Raw genomic sequence first — 13,073 nt, 5'->3', positions numbered from 1 at the left:
ACTTGTGGCACCATTTCGCGGGATGGTTGATGCGTTCCTGAAGCGTCCCCTGGAAGTGAGGCACAGATTTGGCGCTACTCCGAAACCTCATCTTCGGGCAGAGATTGTAGCGTCCCCGTTGGCATGACCTGCAGTTGTCGCACGGCACACCTACCTCCAGAGCAACACGATCGCCAATCTGGTAGCCGGTAACGCTCTCGCCGATGGCGACCACAACCCCAGCAGACTCATGGCCTAGTGACAACGGCTCGCAAGCCTGCAGATCACCGTTGCAGAACTTGCTGTAGTAGGAACAATCGCTTCCGCACAGTCCAGTGGCCTTGATAGCGATCTGTAGTTCATTGGCGGCGGGATCCGTAATGGTACGAGTTTCCTAATTGGATTCGTTAGCTTCACGTTTAGATGCTCAATATACACCAAAACCCCCACGAGTAGTGGGTAGACGTGGGATGTGTAACGAAATTGGAAGGCATACGAGCCGCAAATCCCTTGGCCCATGTAAGACCGAAGCTACGACAGTCGAGGACTTGGAGTAGTGCCTCGTTGGGATTGGATAGATATCTGCGAGAGCTGAGGGAGCCATTACGAGAAAATTTTGGTAGTATGGGGGATGGTGGCAATGGAGCGGGAAGAAGTGAGGAAGAGATAGCTAACAGAAGCCCACCCCACGGGAGCGTGGAGGCTGATATAGTTGTTGAGAAGGCCCATTTCGATCAACGGTGGCCTGGCACAAGCTGGGCTTGCCTCAGGTTGGTGCATCGGCGAGATAATGGCATCGCATGAGGGAAGATTCAAAGGTTCCACGTCATTTGCTAGGCGTATCAAACTGGCGGGACGAGCATGGATAGGGATGCGCGACCAGAGCTACTTGGTACGGTAGGCCTCGCGTAGTCTTTTCTTTATCCCGTTACTCTGTGTGTATATATGAGGCTAGATCTTCTTGTGGGTACACGACCGGGAGCTCTTGTTATTCGCCCAGCGAGCTAGTATTTGGGGACTCAAGCATTGTTAGACTCGTTTTGCCGGATCAACACCGTATAGCTCCGGGACGTGCACACGCAAGATGCGATATAGGAGCAATGTCATAATGCAGTGTGTATCTTGAACACGTCTTGTCTTGTGTAGTGACCGTCTATCAGAAACCCGCCGGCGTTGTGAAACAGCGATAAGGCACACTGCACGGCTGTGGAGCCCGCTGCCAAAGGTTGTGTTGGGATTTACGGCAGCGAACCTGTCGGTTGTAGTGGCCCTGCAGAACCACAGATCCCTGAGCAGGACGCGCGAAACATCAGCCTGATATGCAGGCTGTCCTGTCTCGGCGTTAGCATGTCGTTACCGCTAAGCCAAAGCTCAAACCATAAGTCGTCCTCTGCCCCCGGTGCATCATCAATCTTGGATTCTTAGGGCCTGCATACCGACGGGAAAATTCGACCGCTGACTGGCTAGCGTATCTGGCTGATATTCCAGAAGACTTCCCGAAGTCACTTTTGCAATATAAAATCCCGGATATATTGCCCATGTGCAAACGGCTCACGCCCAACGGTGCGCCTCCAGCCTGGACTACTCTGGGGAGCATGGAATCAGTCCCGTAGTGCGGCCCCTTAGCGGGATCCTCCTGGGGCAACTGTGGTGTGTGTGGTAGCAGACCCGTTGGCTGAATGTCGGTTGGAGGGTGGGCATGGGTCATGGTTTGGCTACCGAGCAGCCCATTGACGAAATTCGTCCTACGCGCGACCGAAGTGCCGGGACAAGAAAGTACAAGGGCCTCTTATCGGAGCGACCTCAACGCCAACTGCACGAACGACTGGCCCAAGGGATAGCTAATAGTCAACAGCTGCACCTTTGACCGAGGTGTGGCCACCAAGAAGCCATGGAAATTGACATGTGCCAGCATCTGCATGACAATGGCGAAGAAGCACCGGTAGCGCGCTGCAATGCCGTCCCAGATCTACCATCTCGACCGAGAAATGAGGTCGAGTGTCGGTCGTGAAGGATTCGGAGGAACAACGGTGATCGCGGGTACATGGCAGGCCCAGCACTTGACAGGGAAGCGGCCACGAGCAAGATGAGATGTCGTTACTAAGCCGACCCGCAACAAGCGTTTACGTATCTCTCCGACCGCCCGACCTGCTCTCCCATTCGACAACCACTGTCGTCTGGCACGCTGCCGAGCAGACTGCAGCAGCGGGACGGCAAAACAAACGTTGACGGCCACTCGATCTCTGTTCCATCAAACGTTGCACGGCAGAGCACCATGGTGGATCCGAGCATGCCCAGCAGTGTTGAGATTAACTTCTTTGCACACCAGGATGCGCCCAGGACTCGACTAACGAGTATACCTAATGTACCTATCCAGCCAGTGCGCTCCCAGCTCCGGCGCGACGAGCTACGAGATGCAATAGAATAATGGCCTTACTGATAAGCAAGGTACTTCTCGTTCGCACTGCGCATGCGTCTACCTCAACGCCCCAGGTATATTCAACGCTACTATAGACCCTGTCCGTGAACGTAAAAGAACACCGGGATGTCGCTCCACCAAGCGACCGACTCCACGACCCTCATGCATGGCCCTCTGAAAGCAGTAGGCGGTGAGCGAAGACCATCATACCCAGTTTGAGAGTTTCCTGTAACCCTTTGTCAACCTGAGCACGTTTTCGCGATCTACGTCGAATATATCTCAAGCGCTTGCACGACGGTGCCGCGGCGGTGAGCAATTTCACCTTACTCGCTTCCCTTCAAAGCTGCCTACGCCACAGTATCCAACCACCATGACCCCGGGCTTAAGGATACGTATTCCTCAGACAGGCGGTCTGTCGGATGTAGAGGTACCGTTTCCCCTATCGCACCACCCCGCCCACAACAGGCTGCGGAGTGTGCGGAAGCCCCTCTCCGTATCGACATCGTGTCGCAAAAAAAGCATTGCATGTCGCAACCTACTCAAGACCACGAGGTTGCCACAATGCACAACGCCGCTTCCTGACTGGCTACATTACGCAGTGGGTACCAGAACTCCGGATTGCGCACGGACGGAGGGGACCTGCATCCGCCATAATCTCCAAACAGTTTACCTGGAAAATCTCGAGCATTCTGTCACCAAAGTACCCTCTTGCCCATGAAGTTCGCGTGGAAGAATGTCATAAAGCGCTAATCCGCAGACTTGAGTCAAGGCGGGACAAGAATCCAGAGGAACAACCCGGTGCCAAAATTCCAAGGCGGCGTATCTACTACTACTTTTGCCGGTACTTTTATGGTTAGAACCTCCGGAGATACCGAGATACCACCACACATCTCACGCTTCACTTTTGAGCTACAGGTACTTGACAATTGCCGTTGATCGTAAGCGAAGCAGAACTATGTGAAATGAAGAGGAAGAGCTGAGTCGGTGGTGTGCTGATGGCCAGCAGGTACCTGTGTATCAGGCAAGAGATGCAGATCATGTGTCCACACAACGTGCCGCCGCGGCATCCTTTGTAGTCGATGATGAGTATCGGCGTCAAGACGTGTCTCAACGAGACGACGTATCTGTACGCTTACGCACACATGCGTTTACCGATCAAGTGCCGTCTCTAGCAGCCGTCGAGTTTGTATCAAGGTCCGCTATCATGGACAAGCTATAGTCAAGACTCAACGGTCAGCTTTGACTCCACATCGGAAAAGTGCAAAGGATTCCGCGTGCTTGTCTAGCGCAATGCGATATCGCTGCGTGGACAAGGAAGCCATGAGGCACATGTCAGGCCACCAGCACGGATAGAGCCGCAATCTCCATCGCCTGTCAGTTCGTACCCGGTAAACTATGATATGCCGTTCTCGGTCGACGGGCAGGACAAAGTAATCAGGCATGCATACACCGCTCGCTGGGCAGCATGGTGAGATTTTGAGTACTCCAAGCTAGACGAACTTGCTCAAGAGACGGGTCAATGATTATCCCAAGACCTTCAACATTCCGTCTCTCTAAACCCCTTCCTACAGACTACTCTCCCGCTTCTTCTTCCCCACCAACCCCTCCGCCTCAAGCCATTGGCGGATAATAGCATTCGTCTCCTCTGGCTTCTGGATCAACGCCCAATGCGCAGCCGCCACTTCTCCCTTCGTAAGCTTAGGAATGAAATTATCCATGCTCTTTGCCATTGCGGGCTTTAGCACGCCGTCATGCGTGGCTTGGATAAAGAGGACAGGTTGATTGATTATCTTCTTGTCGAGCAGCGCTTGGTCTTCTTCCCAGTTCGTGCGGCGTTGGCGATACCAGTTTACTGGGTTGAGGGGTTAGTGGTCGAGCTTGGAGTGGTGTGTAGATATGGTGGATGAGTGATAGGATGGGGAGAGAGGACTCACATGTGGGGTGGATCCCGTGGTTGAGATACTGCTTGACGTAGTAGTCTAGGTACTGATTCGCTGTTAGTACACCATCGCTTGTTGGCAAATCCTTCAGCTGTCTTTCTGAAACAAGATGATGCAATGGATCGATCTCGACATGTGCTTCGCGCGGGACGATCTTGCTGTCGAGCCGAGTCGATCTTCTGGCACCCTTTCCCGCCTCATGCATGACATGTCTGAAGTGGCAATGCCTCTGTCGAGCGACGTAACCACCCCATAGCATCCCCTCAAAAGGTAACACGTTGGTCTCTCACGGCAATCATGTACTCTTCTTTCCCTTCGATCCCGCACTCGACACGCGTTCCAGCATAAGAGATCATCACGTACCTTTCCATTCAGAATCTTGCTCTCACCGATCTTTGGCAAGTTTTCGACCAGTATCCCCTTCTCGGGAACGAACGTGACCTCGCCGCTTGGTCCCTTGGCCCCATACATGCCACTCAGAAATTGCCTGATCGACTGCTCATCGTTGACGCTCTTTTCCACTTCGCCCGAAGCGAGATGAATCTGGTAGGCGAATTGGGGTAATGGGCCTTTGACCAGATCTTCGGTGGAGAAGTACTTGTCGGAAGGGGCGGTGTATGGTGTGCAAACTGAGAAGACGTGTGTGATGAGCTTGGGGTACCTGTGGGGGTAGTGAGTTGGTACCGTATATGGTAGTCAAGATGCTCGGGGACTTACCACTGAGCAGCTCGCCAGACGACGAAACCTCCCCTGAGCAAGGTGTCAGTATACGAATCTCTCGATGCATACATACAGCAGACGCCTACCAGTCATGACCACCAAGAATGATCTGCGGCGCATTGACTTCTTTAGCCAGCGCAGCAATATCATCTGATGCCCTCTTGAGTCCATACAGCTTGATGGAGTTTGGCGGAACTTTGGGAGCATCCTGAACAATCTCAGTTTCGGTACAGTACCCCGAGTCGCAAGACCTTTGGATTTGCCTTACCGTGCCACCGTATCCCATCATATCCGGCGCAACCACCCGGAACCCCATGTCGACCAAAAGCGGGATTTGATACCTCCATCCCATCGATAGATCGGGCCAACCATGAATCTTCCAAAACAGTCAGTACAATCATGTTGCTTCACTCCAAAGTACCCTTTCCAACAGAAGAAGATGCGGAATTTGCCGGGATCGAATAACAGCCAGCAAACACCACTCACCAGAAACACGGTATGCGTATACTCGCCAGACTTTGGTACCGCATATAGGTAATGGTATGTTTGTCCATTAAGCTTCGCAGTCTTGTGTTCGACACGAGGGTCTGACACAGGGTCAATTGGTTGGACAGGCATGACGTGATGTCTGTGCGACGAAGGGTAAAAGGAAATATATTGCGACGAGGGTGGTTGTAGTTTCGAGTTATAGCAGCGATAGTCACGATAGCCTTGGGTGTCGATGGCGGTGAGCAAGCGAGTCGTCTTTGACGACGAAGCTGTAGATTCATGATGATGGTTGCTAGATTCGGGTATGCCGAGGTACCCCAATTGTGGGGTATGTAATCATCTCAGCCCTGACATCACTCTCATGGTTCTCGTCGTTGTTTACACAACGCGTAGGATCTGCACGCGAAGCGCAAAGTCAGTGTTCCTTGTGTTGAAGATAGTGTTGCATGTATATTACTATAGTATGCTCGGAGATGGGCGGTTTTAGGATAATCCCACGCGCCGTGGGGTCCAATCTATCAACCCGAGTTCTAGGTAAGTCGTTGTGCATGCAGAACGAGGCGAGAACAACCGCAAGCGAGTACTGTAAGCTGTTGTTTGCCGGCGTCCGTGCCGGAATGGTATATGCAGAAAGATATGCGTGACCCAGATTTTCGGAAGGAGTACAGTGCTGCCCGGAGCGCATACATGAGCTATACCCTGGACGTATAATCGACGGATAATGCAGCACTTGTGACATGGCAGGAGCCGTGACACGATTGACCATATTTTGATTAATTTGCGAAGCTTTGTGACTATCGCAGCTAGAACTTTGATGATGCTACGGTCGCATATCCAAGGTGGGAGAACCAGACCCCGTAAGTCAACGCGGCCGGTTGGCAGAAGTTGCGACAGGACCAAGGGCGATATTGCGAACGACTTCAATCGAGACACGCCAACAGCGATCTATCGGGCCGGTCCTGGGTAAAGGCAAGAAGGTATGGGCTTCCGGGTGATCCTCAATAGATGACGGTGTCCTCGGCGGCTTCTTCGACAACATCCTCTCCGTTCTCGTCGTCATCTTCCTTCATGGTTGTGTCAGCTACGGTCTCGTGAGTTGCACCGTGGCTATTCTGTATGTCCTCAGTGGCGCGCTCGACTTTTGCATCGGTGTCAGGGGTATCGGGCTGGTGGTCCTTCATGTCCGGGTCCTTGGGGGAGATGGCGCTACCATTAGTCTCGCCATTGGTGGTGGTTGTCTCTTGAGGTGCATGTGCATCATGGTTCTTACCGGTTTCTGCACCCTCTGCATCACCCTTTGTTTCCTCGGATGCACGCCGTCTCCGCAGATTATCCGGTTGTTGGCGAGCCTCGTACTCTTCTATCTCTCGTTTGACGGTTTCTTCGGCTTCGGCTATTTTGTCACGTATGCGGTCTTCTTCGTCCGGACTGGTTTCCCAGGGTTTGTAGTACTGCAAGCAAGATCAGCTGTGAACCAGGGTGATCAGATGGAAGGCGACGTACGAGGTGTGGCTCTGACTTGGTCTGGAGGAAGTGCGCCATGGCGAGTAGATTTGCGTGACGTGCCCGCATCTATGAATTGTAAGCACCCAGCCGGGGCGTCAGGTATAGACTGTCAAGACATACCATATCTCTCTCGAGAAGCTTGTGCTCCTTCCATCGTTGCTCTTTGCGCCTGGCTGCACGCTCTGCCTTCCTCTGTTCGCTCTCCTGGTCGTCCTGTTTGCGCTGAGCTAGCTGTCGCTTCTCGATCTCGGCGCGACGTTTCTGTCCTGTAGTAGCAGAGTTCTGTGAGAGTGCACCCAAGGCGGCGCCGAATAACCTGCGCTCTCGTCCTCTTTCGCGTCGCACAGGGGCGGGCTTATCGTCTTTTGTGTCTCTGGTGGTAGAATCACGTCTTTCTTGGGTGGCAGTATCATTCTCGAGTCGCGGTCGCTTTGAGGTGTCTTCTGATTGTGATTCTTGTCGTCTCTTGTGGCCGTTTACCGGGGGTGAGGCTGGCAGTGATAGTTCATCCGGAAGGACTACAGCCGATGCAATGGGTCCGTCCATGACAGTGTCGCGCGTCGTGTATGGGTTTTCTGGACGTTTCTAATATGTGCTTAGCAATATCAGAGAAGCACGCGTGGGTGTCATTGGTGTAGGTGGCCCAGGGATCTCGCGATGGAAGCTTCGTGCACGGAGCATGGGTTCAGTTCACGCTAGCAGCGGACCACCGAAGCTGACTTTCACGACCGACTTTCTGTCTCACTGTCACGCGCCACCACCATACCAACGCCCCCGTTACGACGAGACACCAAGCTCTATTAAACCTGCGATATTGAACACGTCCATATTCGTCACCACCCTCACAACCTTCCGCCATGTCTCGCCATCATCCGTAAGTACCCTCTCACCTCAAAGAGTCGCGCATACTAACACCGGTCGCAGCGATCTCGTCATGTGCCGCAAGCAGTCCGGCATCTCCATCGGCCGCCTCTGCGACAAGTGCGACGGCAAATGCCCCGTATGCGATTCCTACGTGCGCCCGACCACCCTCGCCCGCATCTGCGACGAATGCTCCTTCGGCAACTACCAGAACAAGTGCGTTGTATGCGGTGGCGAAGGTATCTCAGACGCCTTCTACTGCTTCGAGTGTACGCGCCTGGAGAAGGACCGGGATGGATGTCCGAAGATTATAAATCTGGGTAGTAGTAGGACGGATCTGTTCTACCAGAAGAAGAATTTCAGGAATCATTGAGGTGGTTTTAGTTGCTGCTCTGGGCGCCGTCACATGCGTTCGGAGAATGGCAGAATCCACAGGAATACATGGATCTCGGTCATATGGGAGAGTGTACATGGGATAGCATGGGAAGAAGCATGGAGTTTGGGCGTCGCGGCAGCATCCTCAAGCGCCGCGATGTAGACAAACTGGGTTACGGCGTTCAAAGATACCTCAACGATCTATCAATGGTACTTCTACCACTTTCTCTGCCTAGTAGCATTGCTGACAAGTTCGCAAGATCGATTTCTTCTCTGTTCTAGGGCATGGTAGCCTTGTGTGTTTCTTTATCAAGACAGCTTTAGCTGCAAAATACAACTTACTGTCCGCCTGTAACATGCGTTTCTGATCACCCACTCGCGCCCGTACTCGATAAGCCAATCCAACTGGAGGCCAACTACCTCGGTGTCTCCACCTCCTCGTCGGCGCCTTCCCCTGTTCGGCATGGGTTCAAAAAAAAAATCATCATGTCAAAAAGAGCAAAAACATAAAACAGCGCGTATTCCCCGGTGGTCACCCACCCGAGTACTAATGCGCCGGTACAATGCTTGTATATGGCTGAGCGGACGGGAAGCCTAATTCTCATTGTCCTGTGGTCGTATGTGAAGGAATTGGCAGCCGGATAGGTGATATACTCGCTATAAACTCGCATACAGAAGACTGGCCCCTCACTGAACGGAACTCGTCGGGCTTCTCTCCCACGACGCATCCTTGTGGAAGAGCCTGCGTGAATAGATGGCCTCGAATAGGAAAGGTCCAGACAACGCCGCTCTCAGCTGGACAACAACACTGCTCCGAGACGAAGCCTGTTGTAATGTAATAGCGTCATAGCGAATAATTGTGAATAAAAGTCCTAAAAGGTAGGACGCAACGTTTCCAGACGCAACGTTTCCAGACGCAACCGCTTCTGGATGACGGGTCAACCTTGTTCGCTTATGGACATGCTCGCTGTGGACCCAATGCATAAACAGTTCATCGGTGGCACTATCTACCAGGCCTTCTTCTGCGCTGAGCTACCACCGCTGGCACGCGCCTGTGCGTGGTAAGGTCGTGAAGTCGTACCTCATTGAAGGTACCTATTTCTCCGAGCCATTGTCCGAAGGTCTTGGTGACCTCTCAGTTGGGGGAGATATCGATGAGGGCGGCGAAAAGACATGTCAAGGCTATCTTACCGCTACGGCTACACGTGCCATTAATTTCTTTGAGGCTGATAAAAAGCATCTGGGCTTGGTGTGTTTCATGGGCATCGGAATGACTGAGGTCTCGACGTGCGAGACCACTGTCAAGGAGGGCCAGCACGTCAAGAAGGGTGATGAGATTGGCATGTTTCACTATAGTGGAAGTACGCACTGTGTGATCTTCAGAGAGGGTGTGGAGTTGGAATGGTTTCCGGATACGCAGAACGCTGAGCACAACGCGCGTGTGAGAGCGAAGCTCGCGACTTTGAGGAAAACGACTTGAGAATACCTGGCAGTTGTTACTCAGTTAAGCTACGCTTACGATCTAAAGAACGTGAAAACCTATTTGTAGTACTGTGCACAACGAGAACTATGTTACTCTCCACTTGTACCGGCATGCCGATTAGAAGTAATCATCTGCTCGGGCTACTGGCAACTCGACGTAGTAGCCCCAAGCTGATATACCTTGTCATGATATGAATGCCCCTTGCACATCCTCACTCAGCACTCTCCAAACCAATACATGACCTAATATCTGCCCCTGCTTGTCGCAACAAGACTTGATTGGAAGTTGAGTGACGACATCTCAGTGACTCCGCTCGGTCTGAAACAAAGAGCAAGTAGCCAACCTTGTACCGTGCGTTATGTAAGTCGCTTGAAATATCTTTGGAAGTATGCATCCGCATCGCCAGGGAACATAACGTCATCGTTTATCGGCTTGTAAGCTATATACCAATCCCTGAATGACCATGTCGCATATGGTTTGACTGGCTCTCTTTGCTGCAAAGGCTCGCTAGCGGGAGTCTCCAGTTGAATAATAGACACATCGTTAATGATGTCTTCAACCACAGATGAGAGACCTGCGGGCAGACGCCACAACGTTGAGTAGATGGCGGGCAAAACCAGATCATCGGCACCATCGCGTTCGTCCTCTGTCGAAATTTCTTCTGGCATGTGAACTCTTACAGATGCAGCTTTGGAGATGTACTGCCACAGATAGGCAGCGTGTTGTGATTGAGCGTCAAGAACAACAGCGAACGAATTCTTCGGCATCCCGAGTTTGGTCAACGCAGCTGTGCGTATCAGCCAATCGACCAGAATGCGCATATAATCGTGCACCTGCGCTAAGGTTCCGGTAGCCGGACGGGATAACAGCTGAGCGGGCTTCGTCCAAAAAGACGGAGCAAGCATAGTAGAGAAGCTTGCTTGCATGCGAAATTGTAGCTTACGATTCTCCATACAGTAGCTGATAAGGCCTTCGGCGTGAACCTCGGGGTTTGCGACGCTTCTGCAGTCTTCTTGGAGATTTATGGAGCGCAGATCTTTGCGCGCGCCGGGTGCAAGCCTACCAAGTGTGGCAATACAAATCGCGGTTGCCGAGAAATAGGCGTTCGTTTCTTGATACGTTTTGGCGCCTTCTTTGGTCGGACCTTCGAATGTAGTTAACAAGTTTTCTATAGGGCAAAGTTCTTCATGAGTGGGAATAAGCCATGGATTCGGTCGCCACCCGAGGACCTGTCGATGCGTTCCCTGGATGAAGGGTGGTTGAGACCAGGGATAGTACTCCGACAATTCGCACGCTTGAGAGATGAGTTCTTCGAATTTAGGATGATTCGCGGTAAGATCCAGAGTGTGTTGCACTGCATCGCAGAAGGATGCTGAGAAGACATCTCGTGGTATCTGAGAGTGCCACGAGATCAGGTGCAAATCGAAACCACGTCGAATGGCGCGGAAACAAGAGCGAAAGACGTTACTAACCGCAGGGTGCGCTTCCACGACCATGGCGAGATCATGCTCAGTGACGCATTCCGCAGCGTAATGGAGCATGACCAATTTGGTCCAGCGGGTAGCGTACAACAAATGTTCGAACCGGTACGCTCTTGGGGGCGCTTGGTGTGGAATCAGTCCTTGAGTTTCTTCGCAACCGGGCACGAACGTTACAGTGTTGACCTGAAGTGACACTCCACGCATCTCCTCCGCGATCGCTTTGCATGTAACACTTAAGTCCAGCTCTCTTCCGTTCACGAAGCGTAGGCTGCGAGACGTATAGTCGTAAAGAAGTCCGTCGTCTTCATGCGCATAGTAGGCGTATATCTCGTCGCGAAGCTCCCTTGGTAGTCGAAACAGTAGCGATTTACGTTGATCGATCATGTTGATGAGGATGACTTGAATTGTTAAGGTAGTTGTTGTGTAGTTCTGGGTAAAGCGAGTCTAGGTGCTGAGGGATGCGGGGCTTCAAATAGAGCTCGCGCTCAGACGCTACGGCAGGCAGCCTTCGTCATGTGACCTCTTCCCGATACCTTGGGACTATTCATGGATGTTCCAGAGAGGCCACAGATGTGGAGCCCTCACTACCGTCGATGTACCATGGTACTGCAGATACGCGAAATTTCGGGGAAAAGCTGTTGCCCGACAATGTCAGCGTTGAGATGACGTAGCCCACCTACATGAACACATTTGGAAGATTTGGAGGCCTGAGGTACTATCGCAATTCTTACAGAAAGTCTGCTCCAACCATATACCTTACTTCTCAGGCTAATTGTCTGCAAGCCTATCGCAAAGATGCACAAATGCACAGTCTTATCTTATATGCGCCATGTTCAATTTGGTACGCCAGCTGGAAGCAGATCATTTTAGCTACGGCTTGCTTATTGTTGATTGGCAAGTAATTATATATCATGTCAATGATAGCCAAATCAACGCAGCGGATACTGAGAGAACGTGAAATCGTTGCATAGTAAGCAATCTACTCAACGAGTAGTACGCATTCCAAAACTGTACGTCGGAAGCAGCACACATCATGATGTGAGATCGCTGGAATCCCCCAAGAAGGTCCTTAGATATAGTTTCTCGTCGCCAGGAAACTTTTGGTTCTCGTAAGCTTCATAGCATAACAAAAAGTCGTCGCTGGTCCACTGGGAGAACGGTTCGGTTGGCGTGAATGGTTTCAAGAGCTCGTCAGTTGGTAGATCGAGTCGAATCATGGACCGCCCATTCATGACGTCGTTAAACACGGTTGACAGGTGGAGAGGTAGGCGCCAGGTCTTAGCAAATGTTTCCATCAGGACGTAGGATGGTTTGCCGTGGCTGTCGATGAACTTACTGGTGAGTTCGTGTTGGGGACCAAGCCTCTCTACTAGATGCAGTGCTACTGCTGCTGCTCTTTCCACGTATCTCCATAGACGAAAAGCCTCTTGAGGACGCACATCGAGCGTGGCTGTGAACGATTCGTTTGGCATACCACGCCGGTGGAGGTCAGCCGTACGTGTTAACCAATCCACGAGAATTCGAATGTAAAAGTACTTTGTACACAATGTATCGACGTAAGCATCTTCAGCTGGTCGAAAGTCCTCCCAGAAAGATGGGGCGAGATTAGTCGTCAATCCCGCCATGGACAGGATGCGCAGTCGTAGATTTTCCTTGCAAAAAGGGATCAACCCCTCAGCATGTGCGTCAGGATTACTAACGGCTCTGCAATTTTCGCGTAGGATAATAGATCGTACGTGCTTCCGGACGTTCGACGGAAGTCTCCTTAGGGTCGCAGCACAAATAGCAGTGGCGGAAAAATAGAGCTTTATGTGGGAGTG

At 51.9% G+C, this 13,073-nt stretch overlaps 3 protein-coding genes across 3 annotated transcripts; 1 reads left to right on the top strand and 2 right to left on the bottom strand.

Annotated features, from left to right (window-relative positions):
- Positions 1-3,963: 3,963 nt before the first annotated feature.
- On the bottom strand, positions 3,964-5,676 carry J4E78_008008 (uncharacterized protein; the record flags this gene model as incomplete). The annotated part of the gene is made up of 7 exons (XM_049368611.1): positions 3,964-4,250; positions 4,333-4,384; positions 4,702-4,999; positions 5,056-5,088; positions 5,145-5,266; positions 5,327-5,434; positions 5,545-5,676. The coding sequence occupies 7 exons, from the start codon at positions 5,674-5,676 to the stop codon at positions 3,964-3,966; spliced, it is 1,032 nt and encodes a 343-aa protein (XP_049219576.1).
- Positions 5,677-6,545: 869 nt separating this feature from the next.
- Positions 6,546-7,599, bottom strand: J4E78_008007 (uncharacterized protein; the record flags this gene model as incomplete). Its single annotated transcript, XM_049368610.1, has 3 exons — positions 6,546-6,998; positions 7,051-7,119; positions 7,174-7,599. 3 exons carry the CDS (start codon positions 7,597-7,599, stop codon positions 6,546-6,548), a joined length of 948 nt encoding a protein of 315 aa, XP_049219575.1.
- Positions 7,600-7,910: 311 nt separating this feature from the next.
- Positions 7,911-8,287, top strand: J4E78_008006 (uncharacterized protein; the record flags this gene model as incomplete). The annotated part of the gene is made up of 2 exons (XM_049368609.1): positions 7,911-7,927; positions 7,978-8,287. The coding sequence occupies 2 exons, from the start codon at positions 7,911-7,913 to the stop codon at positions 8,285-8,287; spliced, it is 327 nt and encodes a 108-aa protein (XP_049219574.1).
- Between the last annotated feature and the right edge of the window lie 4,786 nt (positions 8,288-13,073).

This window comes from Alternaria triticimaculans, assembly GCF_023758025.1.
Source record: "Alternaria triticimaculans strain BMP 0046 chromosome Unknown scaffold_13, whole genome shotgun sequence".
Classification (NCBI taxonomy): Eukaryota; Fungi; Ascomycota; class Dothideomycetes; order Pleosporales; family Pleosporaceae; genus Alternaria; species Alternaria triticimaculans.
Note: the sequence above shows the minus strand (reverse complement) of the source record. Positions and strands in the feature narration are given on the sequence as shown.